This window comes from Callorhinus ursinus, unplaced genomic scaffold, assembly GCF_003265705.2.
Source record: "Callorhinus ursinus isolate GAN/ISIS: 27379988/994484 unplaced genomic scaffold, GSC_fseal_2.0 scaffold5, whole genome shotgun sequence".
NCBI lineage: Eukaryota > Metazoa > Chordata > Mammalia > Carnivora > Otariidae > Callorhinus > Callorhinus ursinus.
The window spans coordinates 22029890-22047494 of NW_027397067.1; the positions used below are offsets into that span (position 1 = coordinate 22029890).

Sequence of the window (17605 nt, forward strand, 5' to 3'; positions counted from 1 at the left end):
ATTACTGCTGCTACTTTAAAATTATAAATAAAATTTTTGCATGTCTGGCTATAATAGAAGAAAGTTACTGATTTTTTAATTTAATTCTATAATCCTTCACTTTTTTGAGGTGTATTATAAATTCTAAGACTATTCTGGTAGATTCACTTCAGTTTTCTATGTATATCAAATTTTCTGCAAAAAACAATCATTTCCATCTCTTTCATTTCATTATAGCTCATGTCTTATTGTGCCTCAAATTCCTAGAATAATGCTGAATAATAGTGCTGACAGAGCATTTTTATTTTTTTTCCTTTTGTAATGACAATGTGCCTCTTTTATTTTACCGCTAAGTACAATGTTGGCTGTCAGTGTAAAGTAAGTATCTTTTATTATGTTAAACAGCTATATATACTTTGACTGCTAACTTTCAAATAAACTCATAATTAAGCCGTTGACTATACTTTTGTATTTCTATTTCTTATTTCAGATAAAAGATGACAGAATCTTGTAAGAAAATGACATAGGAAGAATACTTAAAATTACTCATTAGTAATAATAATAAAATATGGACATTGCTTCTTTTCAGGCACCAATTACAACATCATTAAATTCAGTATTCATTTATTATGTCTAATAATCATTCGTTACTTGAAAACTATAGTTTGCCCTCTACACTGAGAGTTCTGCTATTACTCTTGTCCACTCAGGAAATGGAGAAGGCCAAACAACTGAACCTTAAAACACAGGAAGGTAAAGTCAACTCTATTGTCTTCCATGGGGAAGGAAATAGAAATTGCTATTCTATTCTAACATAACAGATAAGAATTCAGTCTAATTCATTTAATAGTCAAAATGTAGAAGGCAATATTTTGGGTGTTGTGAAGGATGCTCCTGGGAGTTTAAAAAATGTGATCCTCTATGTTTGCTAAATTTATAAGGAGAAAATGAGTATACAAAAGCCTTTTCAGCTACAGAGCTGAAAACAACAAGTGGCACATTTGTGTATGTGTATATGTGTATGGGTATGTTTATGTTTGGAATATATGGATCTGTGCACACATTTTCATATAGCGGCTCTTGGCTTGGGGAATGGACTGAAAACAGAAAACAGCTCAAGCTCTTCGTGAAGTGTCCTCTCTCTGCAAGCACCCACAAAACCCTTGCAGCAGAGAACCAGAGTTTCCGGCACCCACCACAAAAGCTGGACTGTGGGCCTGAGAGTTTCTTCCTATGTATAGAGAGAGGGCACTTTCTAGGTGAATTCTATTTTTTAACTCAAATCAACTTCTGAATTAGTTTAAATCTTTACACTTTTGGAAACACAAGCATTAGATCACTACAAGAAGGCGTCACTTGAACTCAAAGCTACCGAGCACTGGCAAGGTTGATACTTTGAAGACAGATTTTTTTTTCCCTAGGTAAAAATAAATTTATAAGCAACATGTATTAAAATAATTAACAGATGATAACCTAAGGTTTGGAGTAACAAAATATTACTACAATTTTAAAGACTGAGTTAAACCAAGGGGCAAACTAATTTTTTTGCTTTATAAAAAAATCATTATGGGGCGCCTGGGTGGCTCAGTCAGTTAAGCATCTGCCTTTGGCTCAGGTCTGATCCCAGGGTCCTGGGATCGAGTCCCCACATCAGGCTCTCTGCTCAGCGGGATAGTCTGCTTCTCCCTCTTCCTCTGTCCCTGTTCATGCTCTCTCTCTCTCTCTCAAATAAATAAATAAAATCTCAAAAAAGAAAAAAAAAAGAAAAAGAAAAATCATTACAGCTCCCTTCCTTTAAACCATGGCATTATTTAGAGACTATTTCCAGCTCCTTTCCATGGCCTTTGACTCACCAAATACAGACTAACCTCTCCTGACACCAGAACCTTCTATCCCAAGGCTTTTCTTAGTGGAAAAGGTGAAAACAAGGGGATACCAAGTGCAGGTGCTTAAAAATCAGATCTGGGATAGGAATCTATTTAGCAAAGGCCCAGGAAAGGCCTGAAATATTCATGCGACTCCTGACACCAAGGAATCATCTGGTCTGTCCCCACTACGCAACACACTAGGAGAAGGAGCATGCTCCAATGTAGCTTCACACTTAACCAGATGAATGTGGTGTGTACAACACCTGCATGGAAGGACGGAAGGGTGGGGAGTGTTCCTGCTACTTCCCAGCCCTGATTCCTGCAGTTGGGGAGTAGGGACTGGGAGCAGAGGCTCTTGAGGGCCACCACATCAACAACACCAGTTATGATGGACACCATCATGTCAGTGAAAAGATACTACTTAATGCTAAACAGAGATGGAAAATTCACTGTAAGCTTGCACCTTATTTTTATTTACTTATTTCCATCTCGATGAAATATTTTCCTCAACTGTGGAAAAATCCAGCAAGAGAACTGATCAGTGGCAAGTTAAACTGAAACATTTATCGTATGCGAAAGGCCTTTCCTCACTCTGTTTGCAGGTTGCCTTTCAATAAAAATCCAACAGAAAGAACACTTTCTCCATTGACTTGGAAAGAGTCCTACTTTACTAAAGAAGCTGAGGGGGGGAAAAAAAAAACACCTCTAGTTCCATACTGTCATTCATAAAAAATGACTTCCATATAAGCATCATTGTATTGCACGTGGAGACCTTTTGGTAAAATGATATGCAGGACGTTAGTCAGACTTAGAAATAGGAAAGCCAGAAGTACACTATGGAACTAAAGTCTAAACCCTTCTCTGGTGGGGGAAGATATTATTTCCTTTGATAATTATGTCTCCCTGTCACTCATGTTTCTTGACATGTCAGATATTTTTAATGGTACAAAACCCCCAAATTTCTCCTTTTTATTATCCCGAGTGTCAACACAACTAATTTAAATTGTGATTGCTTTTATTAAAAAATGTTACTAAATGATAGGTGACAGACAAAACTTTTAGAACCAAAAATGATTAACTTTATTTTAAAAATACAATTAAGATATTTCTAAATTATTTTAAAATGATATCCTAAATTTCCTAAATAGTATCCTAATAACGGCTTTAAGCACAGAATACAAGATAATACAAGAATTGTTACTGAAAGCCTCTCACGTAGTGTGTTTCATTATTCAGAATCTCTTACAAGCCAGAACTGTGAATTAACCAAATTATACAGAGGGGTGGCTGGCAAAAAGTTAACATTTTAAAAGAAAGTGAGGCCAAATGTCAACAATTGGAGTTCAGAAATCACACTTTAAGCTAACCAATAGATCATTAATCTCCTTGAAATTACTTTTATCAAAGATCTTAAAAAGCTAAAAACATGTAATTTAAATATGCTAAAATATCCATGTCCCCTATCGCAGCACATTGCTTATTAGAGTGTGAAATCAAGCATTACCACACCATTTCTGCCTGATGAGATAATTTTGGTTTTCTTGGGAATATAATGCCAATACATTTATTTTTCCCAGGAGATAATTTTGCTTTTTATTTTGAAAGAAACAAATATTTTGACCAGTCCCAGGTTTGTTGCATTAGAAAAATATAAAATGAAAGATTGAAATAAGTATAAGAACCAATTTATTTTTAAAATATCGGGCAAATCTAGAGCAAGTAAACAATTTTCAAAGACAGGCTAAATGGATATTTCATTGATACTTTTGATGACACCTTTATATTATTCTTGAGAAAAATAACTTAAAATCAACTTTTGTAAGGTTATAAGTCTAAATAATGTTTCTACTATTGATTTTTATATTTGGTTTATTCCCTTCTCTATTTTACATAAGGAGGAGTCCTTAGGCCACAAACAGAATCAGATATTTTAATGACTGCACAGACACCGCCCCCCCCCCACTTCTTCATTTTCTTTTTGTTTTAATCTAGGCTTATGGAAAAACTATATCCCTTACATCCCTAAGCTTAGAACTTTCAATATGTATTTTTCATGTATTTACCTGAGCACTATTTCACTTTCCATATATAGTTCACTGTGACTAATGTCAGTAAACAAATAAAAATCCAGCTATGTTATACCAAAACCAAGTTTGGAAGTTTTTCGGTCTATATTATCTCAAATTATTACTTTGCCTAACTTCTCACTTTTCACCACATAGTTTTGGCACTGCATAGACCAGCTTTGGCATTTGTAAGAAGGTAGAATTTAAAAGCAATAGCAAATTACTGCTAATTTCTTCTTGATGGGTGCTATTAACACCTATTAACATCAGTAAGAGTAACAAGGTTATATTCAAGACAAAATATCAGCCTACTCTGTATCATTAGAAACAAATGGAAATTTGGGGAAAGAATTTTAACATACTAGTAAAATATGGAATTTTTTTGTGCTGTTCTCTTACGAAGTGAATCACAACCATAAATCAGAAACAGCTTTTGAAAATAAGAATGATTATTAAACTCTTCTAAAGGCAACTCTGAACTTGTCACTCACTTGGAATATTTCTACCTTAAAAAACAGTAATGCCTTACATGTAATTTCCTTAAGAAAAGCAAACACTTTAAAATGCAAAAAAAAAAAATGTATTTTGCCCTAAGTGTAAAAATAAATATTTCACTAAAGAGTGGAAAAAAAAATGAAGCACATTTAAATAATTTTATTGCACTGGAAGTTGCCAATTCGTCTATGAGTAGTTTCATTGCAGATGAAAAGAAATCAAAATACAGGACAGATGTTGAACAAACCGCATTTAAGTTCTGTCACACACTGGCATTTTTCAAATGATTTTGGCTCATCTATTAAATAAGGTGTGTTTTGCTTGATTTTGAAAAGGGAAACATCAGGAAATATTTAAAGGCCAATTGCTGCCAATTAACTTTGATCAGTAAGAGTTCTAGTTGAATCTTTCAGATTCTTCTCCTGTCTGAAATAACATACATTTATAAAATCTACCCAAACAACAACTTGATGATTAATGCCTGTTGGCAGGCCTACCACAAGCTTGCTTAACAGCAGGATTTAAATAAACAACTGTCTCTATTAAGAAGAGAGTGAAGTGTAGTGATAGTCCTGTGTTCTCATGATGGAGACAGGAGAAACAATATTCGTTATTTTAAGAATGCTGCTAATTGAGATTGCCATGTTTGACAGTGTCCGTAACATAATTAATTAACCATCTTACAAAAGATCCCCCCCGAATTATAACGAGCAAATAAAATCATCAGCAGTTTGATGTAAGAAATTCCAGCAACACCAAAAGCAGAGGCCTGACTGAAATGTTATACAATTGGGCCAACCAGAAAGACAAGCAGCTGACCCAAGGATAAAGGTCTGACCCCTACAGTGTATGCCAGTATCACAACTTTGTGGGATTCGGAAGGTAACCCATCTCAACAGTAATTATGGAGCTGAGCAATCTGTAGTTTCTGATATCCACACAGTTTAATATCTAAGATTCTTGGCATCAAATTTGAATCCTTACCAAGGGTCACATGGAATCTCACCTTGAAAGGCAACAGTCAAAATAAAGCAAAATCAGAAATACAGTGAAGGCAAACATACTACCATATAAGCAATAATTATCTCATTATTCTAGCTATATATTCACAAAATAATAATATCTCATTGGTATTTTCAGACCACTCATCAATTTTCAGACATGCACCAGGAAGCGTGTATACAAAATAATCAGAACTTACTTCTAAGTCATTGAAAAACAGATGTGTGTCTGCCAAGTTGAAAATCATTTCTTCCATTCGTAGTCCAAGGGAAACTGATGTAGGTGGATCCTAAAAGAAAAATTTTTCAGGTCAAGAACATATATACTTCAGGTTCATGGAATATAGTGTTACAATAGGGGGACTCGGGATGGAGAATGGCTGAGAGCAAGAAACTCATCGGTAGGTTGGGGCTCCAGCAGCTTTTGGACTACATGATCCAACTCCAGGGCGCAGACTTCAGGGGCTTATTTAATAAGTGACCCAAATGTTGGTGGCACTTTGCATAATGAAGAAATAATCCGCTGTGTAAAATATTACAAAAATATAAAATCTAGGGTCACTTAGACATATAAAGTAGAGGAGATTTAGTTTCATACGTCTGTTTCAGGAGCAAGAAAGTCAGTGGCTGGAGAAGGCATTATTTATGTTATGCCACAATCCGTTACGAGTAACTAAAAGCATTGCTACAAATAGGGGAAAATAGATACAATATAGATTAATTTCAGAGGGGCAATAAATACTATTTCTACTCCAGATGATAACTATCATTATTTCTTATTTATTCAGACTGCCTGCCAATTTTGAGTATACTCATAGTAGGAAGTGATGGCCATTCTGACCACCTGGCACCATGCCCAGCTCAGGGAGCTGATCCTGACATTCATGTGACACTATCCCGTTATCAAATAGCCAGTCCCATACACAAAGGGGAATATCAGCATTCTGAAATGTACAATGGCTTCCATCCAAAACTTCAAGCCTTGGACACTAGTGATGAGCAGTCTGTCTGTCTCATCCAACCCATATCTGGAGGACATCTACTGGCACTGAGATGAACTCAGGGGCTATGGAAATATTTGCAGTTTTTATGGTGTTAGTGTTTTGATAATGTATCAAATCCAGGAAACACCATGGTTTGTGGTGAAGACCCTGCATAATAAGCGAGGAAGGAAAAAATGTCCGTAAAGTATACAACGATGTGATGTGAGTTTTTGAAGGTTTTACTGGCATTCTAACAACAATATTGGCTTTTACAACTATGACATTTAAACATTTTCAAACAATAATTTCTGAATACTATTTTATTCCTACAGCAAACCTTTGGAATAAGTACAGAATCCACCTGTATCATCGTTTAACTAGGGAAGTTTTAACTGGAGAAATTATGGCTTCACATGTCACCTACCTGTTGGCGTACACCCTGTGTATCTACACTGTCCGGCATAAACCTTGTATGTTTTGTGTATTGTCTTCTGAGCACACTACCTTCATTCCAAAGCTCAAGACTTGTCTGTGTCCTGCCCCCTGCTCTCCATGTAACTGTAATCTATCAAGCCCTTGAGTATTGACCTCAAGTATCATCTCCTCACGGACTTCAGGAAGGAGCAGGAAGCTCTGGAAGAAGAGCTCTGGATCCAGGCTCCAGGCTTGACCTTTGCTCTCCCACTTTGGTGTCCTTACCTCCTTGGTCTTCAGTTTGCTCATCTAACAAATCAGACGGCTAACTGACAAGCACTTTGTTCTCACGTACAATTAAAAAAAAAAAAATTCTCGTCTCCTAATTGGACACAGTCATACCCGTTGGTACACCTTGGAGAGAGCCGGAGCCTGGGACAGAGGGATGTGGGCGGAGACTGGTTAGCTATCAGGGCCAATCAGCTGGCCAGGTAGGAGGAGTCAACCCCGCCCCTGCACCGCCCACTCCGCTGGCACTGCCCACACCCTGCCAGCAAGCCAGTCGTCTACCTTTCAGGAGTCGCAGAGGAGGGACAGCTGAGGGTTTGGGGAAATAGGGCAGGGTGACATTGCTGGTCTCAATTCCTGTCTCTTCCGGCTGACCGACAGTGGCAAGGAGGCAGAAGACACAGCGTTGCCAAAAGTCAGGGGTTAGACGGCAAAGGGGCAAAGCAAACACCCCAGGGTTTATAACAGGGCAGAGGGGAAAGAAAGAGAGACGAACTGAGTGTTCAAGAGCTGGGTAGGGAAGAACAACTAAAAATACTTCCCTCAGATTTCCTGTTTGATGAGTCCTATTCCTTAGCATTCTTTAAATTGTCCCTGCTTGGGGCGCCTGGGTGGCTCAGTCGTTCAGCGTCTGCCTTCGGCTCAGGTCACGATCCCGGGGTTCTGGGACCGAGCCCCGCATCGGGCTCCTGCTCAGCGGGGAGCCTGCTTCTCCCTCTCCCACTCCCCCTGTTTGTGTTCCCTCTATTGCTGTCTCTGTCTGTCAAATAAATAAATTAAAAAAAAAAAATCTTTCAATTGTCCCTGCTTAATACCACCTAAAATCCATGGATTTTGTAGGTTGTAGAAGAATTAAAAATAGTTCACAAGTAAAAAGAAACTGTCACTGAATCTTAGTTTTATAAGAAATTGCTCACTCACTTGGATTCCCAATCAGTAAAGTATGCTGGAAAAAGCAAATGCTCAAATAAACCCTAGAGCAGAAATAACTAGAAGTTCAAACAGCTGTTTCTAAAACAAAACACCTGACAAAGGTGTTTACTCCCTCTAGCTCAGGCTAATAAAAATACACTGACTTCTCTCATAACCATGGCAATGAATCTTTTTATGCGGCAAGGTGGAAGAAACTCACCACATTTATTTAATTGCCAATTCTGGAATTTATGTGCCATGGTATTGTTACTTTTGAAAAAGTATGATTTCTCCTTGATAAGGTTGCTTCCTTATACCACCATCAAAAGAATTACTCCATTGTTTGTTAATATATAGCATACTTTAACTTTACTTCATAAATTACAGTAATGACTTGCTAGTCGGAATACTAATAAATTTTAAAGGCTTGTTCAGTCTTGTGGTCAAATACAACACAGATGTTGGCCTTATTTACCTTTTAATGTTTTTCTCCTTTGTTATCAGCTGTCCTTCCGTAACAGTTTTTATACCTGCCTCTCCACAGTACTGTTATGAACCATTTACTACACCGAAAGAACAGTTTGACAGTGAACTGGAATGAGAGAATTTTAGAATAGGAAGGGGCTCTAGTTGAGAACACTGTTTCTCAAACATTCCATGGTCAAAAATACACTTTACATGATGATCTAGTATTCTCTCTCTCCTTCTTTCTTCCTCTCTCTGTCCCTCTTTCCCCACTCCCCCGTCTGTCTCTCCCACAAAAAGAGCTGAAATATAAATTTGTCAAAACAAGGCGTTACCCACTGTGTGGAGTGCACTCTGATAATTTTCCATTTCATGGCCCCCTAATGTATCAAGATCTATAGTTTGAAAAGAAGAGCTCTAGAGTATACCCACTTGTGATTTTAGAGACAGGGAAACAGGGTTGCAGCAGTACTGTGATTTGCTCGTGGTACAGGGCTGGCTGGCAGGGCGCACAGCCGCCTCACTCAGAGTGGTTTACTTAAGAGGAAACTAGCAGAAGAGCAAATAGATAACCGTGTTCATAGGTTTGCTTACACTGGAATTCTCATTTTGAGGTGAAATTTATTTTATAAAAATCTCGTAATACTTTCAGATTTTTCAAATATGTCTGATACAAGTCAAATGTGACAAAAGCTAACATCGAACAGTTAATAAATTAGTCATAGCTTGATGGCTTATTTTGGCATATTTAAAGGAAGAAAAAACCCACAGTTTTTAGACCAAAGCTGAGACATTAAAATCACCACGTCTTTGGCTTAATCTTACTTTTCTTGTGCTTTGCAATAACAAATTCCATAGCAGCAGCTATAAAATGGTTGCTTTTATAAAACCATTTTTTTGTTATATCACTTTTGAAAAATTTAGAACTTTGCCTCCACTTCCAAGAAACATGTCATTTAAGTAAACCTTGTTGCCAAATGTCTCCATTTTTTTCTGAACTTGCCCCTCTGTGGCACTTGTCACTGTTGTTCAATATCTTCTTGACATTTCTCCTACCTGGTGCCTATAACATCATTAATATTTTTTGAGGTATCTTTCTAGAATCTGAGTACCCATCAACGATCCCTTAAATGATATGGGCCCCTGGGACTGTCTTATCCATTCCTCACTTTTGGGGTCTGCCTTACAGATGCCAACACACTCATGGCTTCAACCATCACCCCACTCCCTTCTACTAAATCTTAGATCTCAACTGTAGGCCCACATATCAATTACCTGGGGGTCATTTCTAGCTGGATGTCCCATACAGCATCTGAAACTCAATGTGCTGCAAGTTGGATTCATCATAGTTCCTCTGGAAATCTACTCTTTTCCTTCTTTAGGAGAATGGCAACCTACCAGCCCCAAACCTTGGCATGATTTTAAAGAGCCTCTCTTTACCCCACGTCAAATCAATCATGACATCTTGCCACTTGGATCTGGAATTTATGCCTTCCTTATATTCACTACCTCTGCCTCCCACCCCCCGCACGGCCCCCAGCCATTGCCTCCTCTGTGGATATCTGTGATCGTCTTCTTTCCTGGGCTCTATGCCCAGGCTCTCACTATGACAGTGTCACTCTCCCATTTCTTTTAGAAAACATCCGAACACTTCAACAAGTACTAAAGGCCCATAAGTGTCTGACTATTGCTTACCTCCCTAACATGTGAGCAATTCATAGTTTTTCAAACTATTTTTTTTTTATATTGAAATCTTTTCTTCAAAAGACGACTAGGCAGAGGCCTTATATGAAAGAGGGGGGTCTTTCAGATGTCCATTGACAGATGAATGGATAAAGATGTGGTGTGTATATACACACGTGCACACACACACAGGAATATTACTAAGCCATCAAAAAGAATGAAATCTTGCCATTTGCAATGATGTGGATGGAGCTAGAGTGTATTATGCTAAATGAAATAAGTCAGAGAAAGACAAATACCATACGATTTCACTCATGTGGAATTTCAGAAACAAAACATATGAACATAGGGGAAGGGAAGGAAAAATAAAATAAGAGGAAAACAGAGAGGGAGGCAAACCTAAGAGATTCTTAACTACAGGAACAAACTGAGGGTTGGGGGATGGTATAATTGGGTGATGGGCATTAAGGAGAGTGCTGGAAGTAATGAGCACTGGGTATTATTTGCAACTGATGAATCACTAAATTCTACCCTTGACACTAATAATACACTATATGTTAACTGAATTGAAATTAAAGAAATAAAAGGAGGAGCTCTGATAGACATTCCCACCAAGGCCCTTAAAAAAAAATGAGGGCAAACAATCAGTCTCTCTTGGTTACCCACATTAGTATGGTGAGGCCATCGCCCCTTCATCAGTTAAGAGTCTCATCCCTGACTTTTCCCAGCCTGGCTCCACTGGGTACCATAGCTGCGTGTGCTCTTGTCTAAGGAGGGCAGAGCCATATCCCCACATCCTTATCTCTATATCCTTGGGACCTAGCACAATATGCCTGGCACAGAGTTTTTGCAAAGTTTGGGGGAATAATAAATGAATGACAAGCAATAAATAGAGTATTTAAAATAATTCCAATGAAAAAAATTAAATTTGATCTTTAGTTAATTGTTAGCATTCAGTATTGGTTAAAAAAAATTCCTAGATACCTAGCTTAGGAAAAGAAAAACAAAAACCCAGACATTTGAGTCCTACAATGATTCTATCTAAATAATATAGTATTAAACATATTAGGAATGCCTGATTAATTGGTACCTGATGAAAGAGCAGCCCATTCTTAGAACAGCTGCTTATAAAGCCTTACTTATCTACTTACTTATGTGGTAGATAAGATTAGCATAAGATCAGCATGCAATTATTTATTTTTCTTAAATTCAGTAGTGGTATGCATTACAACATTCTGCAAAATATATTCTTAGGTGTTCTGCAATTCAGTTCCCTAGTAAAAATTGAATAGTACAGTGAAGAGGCTCAAAAAGAGAAAATACAGTCAGATACTTTATCTTTTTTCTTGGTTTACCAAGAAACAGTGTCAATTTACTATAGCTCTTATGCCCAGGACATCCTATGAGTGGAGACCTTCTTCTCAAGCTGTTCCTTACCAAAGCAAAACAAACAGCATCCAACATCCCACATACACACAGAGAACTGAAATTTAACTCTGCTCCTAAATTATTTTGATAGGATATTAAATTGCAAATGTATGTTTAAAGTCATGGAAATAAAGTGAAGGAACTTGTTGTAATGTGAGGCTACCCCCCCCATTGCATGTTAAGTCAAAGACGATTATGTCTACTAAACAGAAAGCAGCATTTAGCTGAAAAATTAAATAACAATGAAATCTGCTGAGGACAGACCCAGGCCTAAAACAACGGTTTTGCTTTCATCCTTTATCAAGTGATCTTTAATTATCTCACTGCCTCAAGATCTTTTCCTCCTGTTTCTGGGACACAGAATGCCCACAGAAACTCAAGTTGTCATCATCTTATGCTGAAATCACCAGCAGCATCCCTGGCCCATTGTCATTGTTTTGTTTCTTGATTATTAGTTTTTTTTTCAGCTTGATGACTGCTATTATACTAGATGTTCATGTCATGAAAATGCTTGAAAGAGAAAAAAGAAATTCTAGATAAAATTAGTACACGGAAGGGCTGAAATGCCATTAAATTCAGCCTCTAGAGAGATTTGTGTCTGTTAGTCCTGAATTCACATGTTGAAAATCTATAATCCGGTTTTTTTTTTTTTTAAGATTTTATTTACTTATTTGACAGAGAGAGACAGCGGGAGAGGGAACACAAGTAGAGGGAGTGGGAGAGGGAGAAGCAGGCTTCGTGCTGAGCAGGGAGCCCAATGCGGGGCTCGATCCCAGGACCCTGGGATCAGGACCCGAGCTGGAGGGAGACACTTAACGACTGAGCCACCCAGGCGCTCCTATAATGTGTTTTGAATAAAGGAAAAGAGTGTCTGTGAATACATGTGGGTATTAGGATATCAGAAGACTAGGGTATGGCCTCTTGTCACCCTGTTTTCAAAGATGAGCTACAGCATTTGATAAATTATCAGGGTCTTTAAATATGCAATCCATAGCAATTTAGAAATTTGATGTTACCGAGACTCAGCCACCAGATGAAGACACTGTTGTTCCTGCAAGCCTGTTCCATTTGCTTCTACGCGTCAGTCAAGGAGCTCTTTTAGGATGACTAGTAATGAAACTCCTTGTACAGTGCTTACGATGTGGCCATCCAGCTCACCTCTTGACAGAACGAGGCCTAATACTAAACCAGGTCTAACACAAGGCATTCTCAGGGCAACTCCTTCACTGCATGGCACAGAAATTAAAGGTGTTTCTTCTAAAATAATTTTGTTCATGACCTGTGGGCAAAAAACTCTTGCATGAAAGGGCAGAAGAGCATCAGAAATGCACATGCTCATAATGGTCACACCACAAGCTTTGCAGTCACAGAGTTTAGACTGGGATTCTAAACTTTGCCAGTGACTAGCTGTGTGGTGGTCAAGTTCAGTTACTTCACCTCTGAGCCTCAGGTCCTTCATCAATAAAATGGGAATGAAACTGCTGTATGTTAAAGGTTAAATTTGGTAATTTAAAATTCTGAACATAGTGCCCGGCAAGCCCGAAGCTGCTGTTGGTGCTGCTACTACTACTGGTAGTGGTGATATTTCTACCATTCCTATCACTACTACACCAAAAGCCATAGGTCAATCCAGGCATGGGACTCCATGTTCCACTACAGAAAGGTGCCTTAACATTCTACATTCAAATTGGATGTGAAGTTCAGGCTATTCAATGATAAGGGTAACCATAAATTCCCCATGCCAAAATTTTTGAGATGACCATGTTTTTAAGGGCACAGTCATCAGTGAAGCCGATTTGCATGGAAGCAAAACTTTTAACACCCAGTGTTACGACTCCCAGGAGGGCCTGCCTTTTATTCTCACAAAAAATAGCAACCAAGCTGTTTGGTACAAAGCTGTTTCTTACCACTAGGAGACATGACCCAACACTAGGAAACCAGCAAAAGATGTTTCATATGCTGAAGATCTAGGAGCTGAGTAGGAGGTAGTTCAGATAGGATCAAGGCCCTGCACCAATTAAACTGAAACTTCAGGTGTTCTTAAAAAACAAAACAAAACAAAACAACCCATACACACATTACTTGCATACCCAAGCAGTGTGATCTTGACTTAGTCACAAATACCTCTTAGCCTATACCATTAATCATTAAAAGGTCAGACTTCGTGAATAGGCAGGCAAGCATAGTCCAAATCCATTGTTTACAGCCAATTAGCAAATGGCTTGGGGAATACGTCTTGGCAAAATCTTGACCCTGCACAAGTTTAAAAACAAGTGGTTATAGTGATATATGGCAATAATCAGTAATTACTGAGATATGTTACAAATTTAGTGCCTTCAATGTATATAGTCCCTGAAAATGCTCAGTGCTCACAAAATGATGCTGTACTCCAGCATTTCAGGTATAACATAATATCTTAGAGAGTTCTTGTTTGTGGTAGGGTTAAAGGATAAACTGTGGAAGCGCTTTAAGAATATCACATGATATATCATTATTAGCTACCATAGTAAGAGAGAAAAGTAGGGTCTTCTAGTATCAGTTCTTCCACAAATAGCAACTCTGATTGAATCAATCATCTGACTGACTCCTGGAAAAATGTATTCCATTCCTCAGCTCCATGATGTGGGCATTCTTTCCCTAATGTAAATAGTTAATTACTTCCAAGTCAAGATAACATTGTACACACATTATAAATAAACCTCTGTTAAATATTATTCTTACACTGAGATTTGCAAGGGAACCACCTGCAGAGAACATGCCTAAGGCAAAACTCAAGCCTTAAGGAGGACCATTGGATTTACCTTTAAAATTAGCTGCCAAGCATCAAGCACATCTATAGATTAATCACATTCATTCACTGGCTTGAAACTGTGTTTGATAAACTAAAATTCACCATGCTACTGAAAAAATAATAAAGAAATGTGGCACCTGCCAGGTTACTCAGCATGAGCCACTGAGATTACCACTCTGTTCACTAGGAGTGACCAGGAAGCCTTAATCAAGCATCTTCAGTAATACTGGAGAGCTATTCAAGAAGAGATACTTGAGAAAATCTCAAAATTAAGGAAGTGGTTTAGATTCACCTCAAAACTTTGCCTCACCAAAAACAGTTACCGCCTGGGTATTTGCAACAAGAATTGTCATCTTATTTCTGACAGTGGATCTGCTTATACTTGCTGAATTAATGAACTTATGGTTTAACTACCGGTCCCCACCCCCACAACTCTTGAGTTTCTTCCTTCCTAATCAACTATCTTTGACTCAAGGAGAAAGGGTATACAGGATAAGAACATTCTATAATGGATTCCTGAAGGAGACTGTCTAACCAGAATCCTGAAGTGTTAAAAATGACAGTAACCAGACATTATGCATCTCTTACTAGGAGGATATACCCAACTATGAAGTCTTGACCTTCCTACCAAAAAAAAAAAAAAAAAAAAAATCAAACCTCAATCTCATTAAGCTTCTGCGTCTAGCTCCTAATTTGTAGGACATACAGGGGACAAAAAAATACGTGACAAAGAGACACAATGGGGATGTAATGAAGAAAATTCAGACTACCAGGAAGTGTACAGGACCGATGGTCTGGTTACTTCAACAAAAATACACAACGTAAGGGAAAAAAAAGATCGAGAGAGAATCTACAGATTAAAAGACACTTGAGAGACATACAGTAATAACTTAAAAATTATAAAACCACTGGAGAAAAGACTCTACAAACTAGTAAGAGAAGATAGAAGAAAAGTATCTCAACACAGTAAAGGCCATATATGAGAGCTCACAGGTAACAGCTTGGTCAGTGGTGAAAGCCTGAATGCTTTTCCTCTATGATCAGGAACAAGACAAGAATGCCCCACTTTTGCCACTTCTACTTCATGTAGTACTAGAAATCCTAGCCAATGCAGTTAGGTAAAAAAAAAAAAGAAAGAAAGAAAAACCATCCAAATAGGAAAGGAGGAAGTAAAATTATCTGTTTGCAAAGGACACAATCTTGCATGTAGAAAACTCTAAAGATTCCACACACATACACAAAAACCTGTTAGAATAAATGAATTCAGTACAGTTACAGGATATAAACTCAACACACAAAATCAGTTTCATTTCTGTATACTAACAATGAACAATCCAGAAAAGAAATTAAGAAAATGATTCAGTTTACAATAGCACCAAACGAATAAAACAGAAATAAACATAACCAAGTAGGCAAAAAGCTTGTACACTGAAAACTACCAAAATGTTGCTGAAATCAAAGACGACACAATAAATGGAAAGACACTCAATGGGAAGACTTAATATAAAGATGCTAATAGTACCCAAAGTGGTTTATAGATTTCATGAAATGCCCATCAAATTCTCAATGGCATTTCTTGCAGAAATAGAAAAATCCATCATAAAATTCATATGGAATCTCAAGGAACTCTGAATAGCCAAAACAATCTTGAAAAAGAACAAAGTTGGGTCTCATACTTCCTGGCTTCAAAACTTATTACAAAGCCACAGTAATCAAAACAGTGTGGTACTGACATAAAGACAGAGACACAGACCAATGGAATATAACAGGGTCCAGAAATAAACTCTTATTCATATGGTCAAATGATTTTCACCAGCAGTAACAAGACCATTCAATGCAAAAATGATAGTCTTTTCAACAAATTGCATTGGGAAAACTGGATATCCAAATGCAAAAGAACAAAGTTGGATTCTTACCCTATGCCATATAGAAAAATTAACTCAAAATGGATCAAAAACCTAAATTTAAGAGTGAAAGTATAATACTTTTGCAGGAAAAGCTTCATGACACTGGACTTGACAGTAACTTCTTGATATTACACCAAAAGCATAAGCAGTAACAGAAAAAACAGATAAATTAGACTATATCTGAAAACTTCTGTGTATCAAGGAACCCAATTAGCAGAGCAAGAAGGCAACCTATGGGTTGGGAGAAAAGATTTACAACTCATTATCTGATAAGAGGTTAATATTCAGGATATATAAAGAACTCCTACAACTCAACAACAAAAAAAGTTTGATTTTAAAAAAAAAAAGGGCAAAAGACCTGAATAGATATTCCTTCAAAGAAGACATACAAATAGTCAACAAGCAAAAGAAAAGATGCTCAGTATCACTAATCATTAGGAAAACATGAATCAAAATTACAATAAGATACCACTTCACACTCCTTAGGATGGCTACTATCAAAAAAAGGGGGAGGGGACAGAAAATAACAAGTGTTGATGAGCATATGGAGAAAATGGAATATTTGTACATTATTCATGAGAACACAAAATGGTACAGCTGAAATGTAAAATAGTATGGTAGTTTCTCAAAAAATTAGGCATAGAATTATTATGTGATCCAGCAATTCTACTTCTGGGTATAAACCCCAAATAACTAAAAGCAGGGTCTCAAAGATATTTGCATTTTAAACCTTTAATTGAAGTACAGTTGACATATTAGTTTCAGGTGTACAAAAAATAAAGCAAAAAAAAAAGAAAAAGGTATTTGTACAACCATAAACACAGCAGCCTTATTCACAACAGCTAAATGTAGAAGCAACTCAAGAAGTGCCTAATGCCAGATGGATAACCAAAATGTGATGTACCCATATGAGGGCATATTACTATCTAGCCTTAAAAAGGAAGGAAATTTTGACACATGCACACAACACGAATGAACCTTGAAGACATTATGCTAAGTGAAATAAATCATTCACAAAAAGATGAACACTGTATGGTTTTACGCGTATGAGGTATTTAGAGCAGTCAGAATCATATAGGCAGAAGGCAGAATGGTGGTTGCCAGGTGCTGGGGGCAGGGGAGTAGGAGGAGTTGTTTAATGTATAGACTTTCAGTTTTGCAAGGTGAAAAGAGTTAGGAAGACTGGTTGTCTAACAATGTGAATGTATTTACTACTACTGAACTATACACTTAAAAATGACGAAGGGGGTGCCTGGGTGGTTCAGTCGGTTAAGGGTCCGACTCTTGGTTTTGGCTCAGGTCATGATCTCAGGGTGGTGAGACTG

The 17605-nt window shown here is 37.5% G+C and overlaps 1 protein-coding gene across 5 annotated transcripts in view; it reads right to left on the bottom strand.

The window, feature by feature from the left end:
• The window catches only part of EYA1 (EYA transcriptional coactivator and phosphatase 1), a 357490-nt gene that overhangs the window by 47021 nt on the left and 292864 nt on the right, over positions 1–17605 (bottom strand). For all 5 annotated transcript variants that reach the window (XM_073892885.1, XM_073892887.1, XM_073892886.1 and 2 more), the window contains one exon: positions 5610–5699. In XM_073892885.1, the coding sequence (XP_073748986.1) occupies positions 5610–5699 (90 nt within the window). The remainder of the gene's footprint in view (positions 1–5609; positions 5700–17605) is intronic.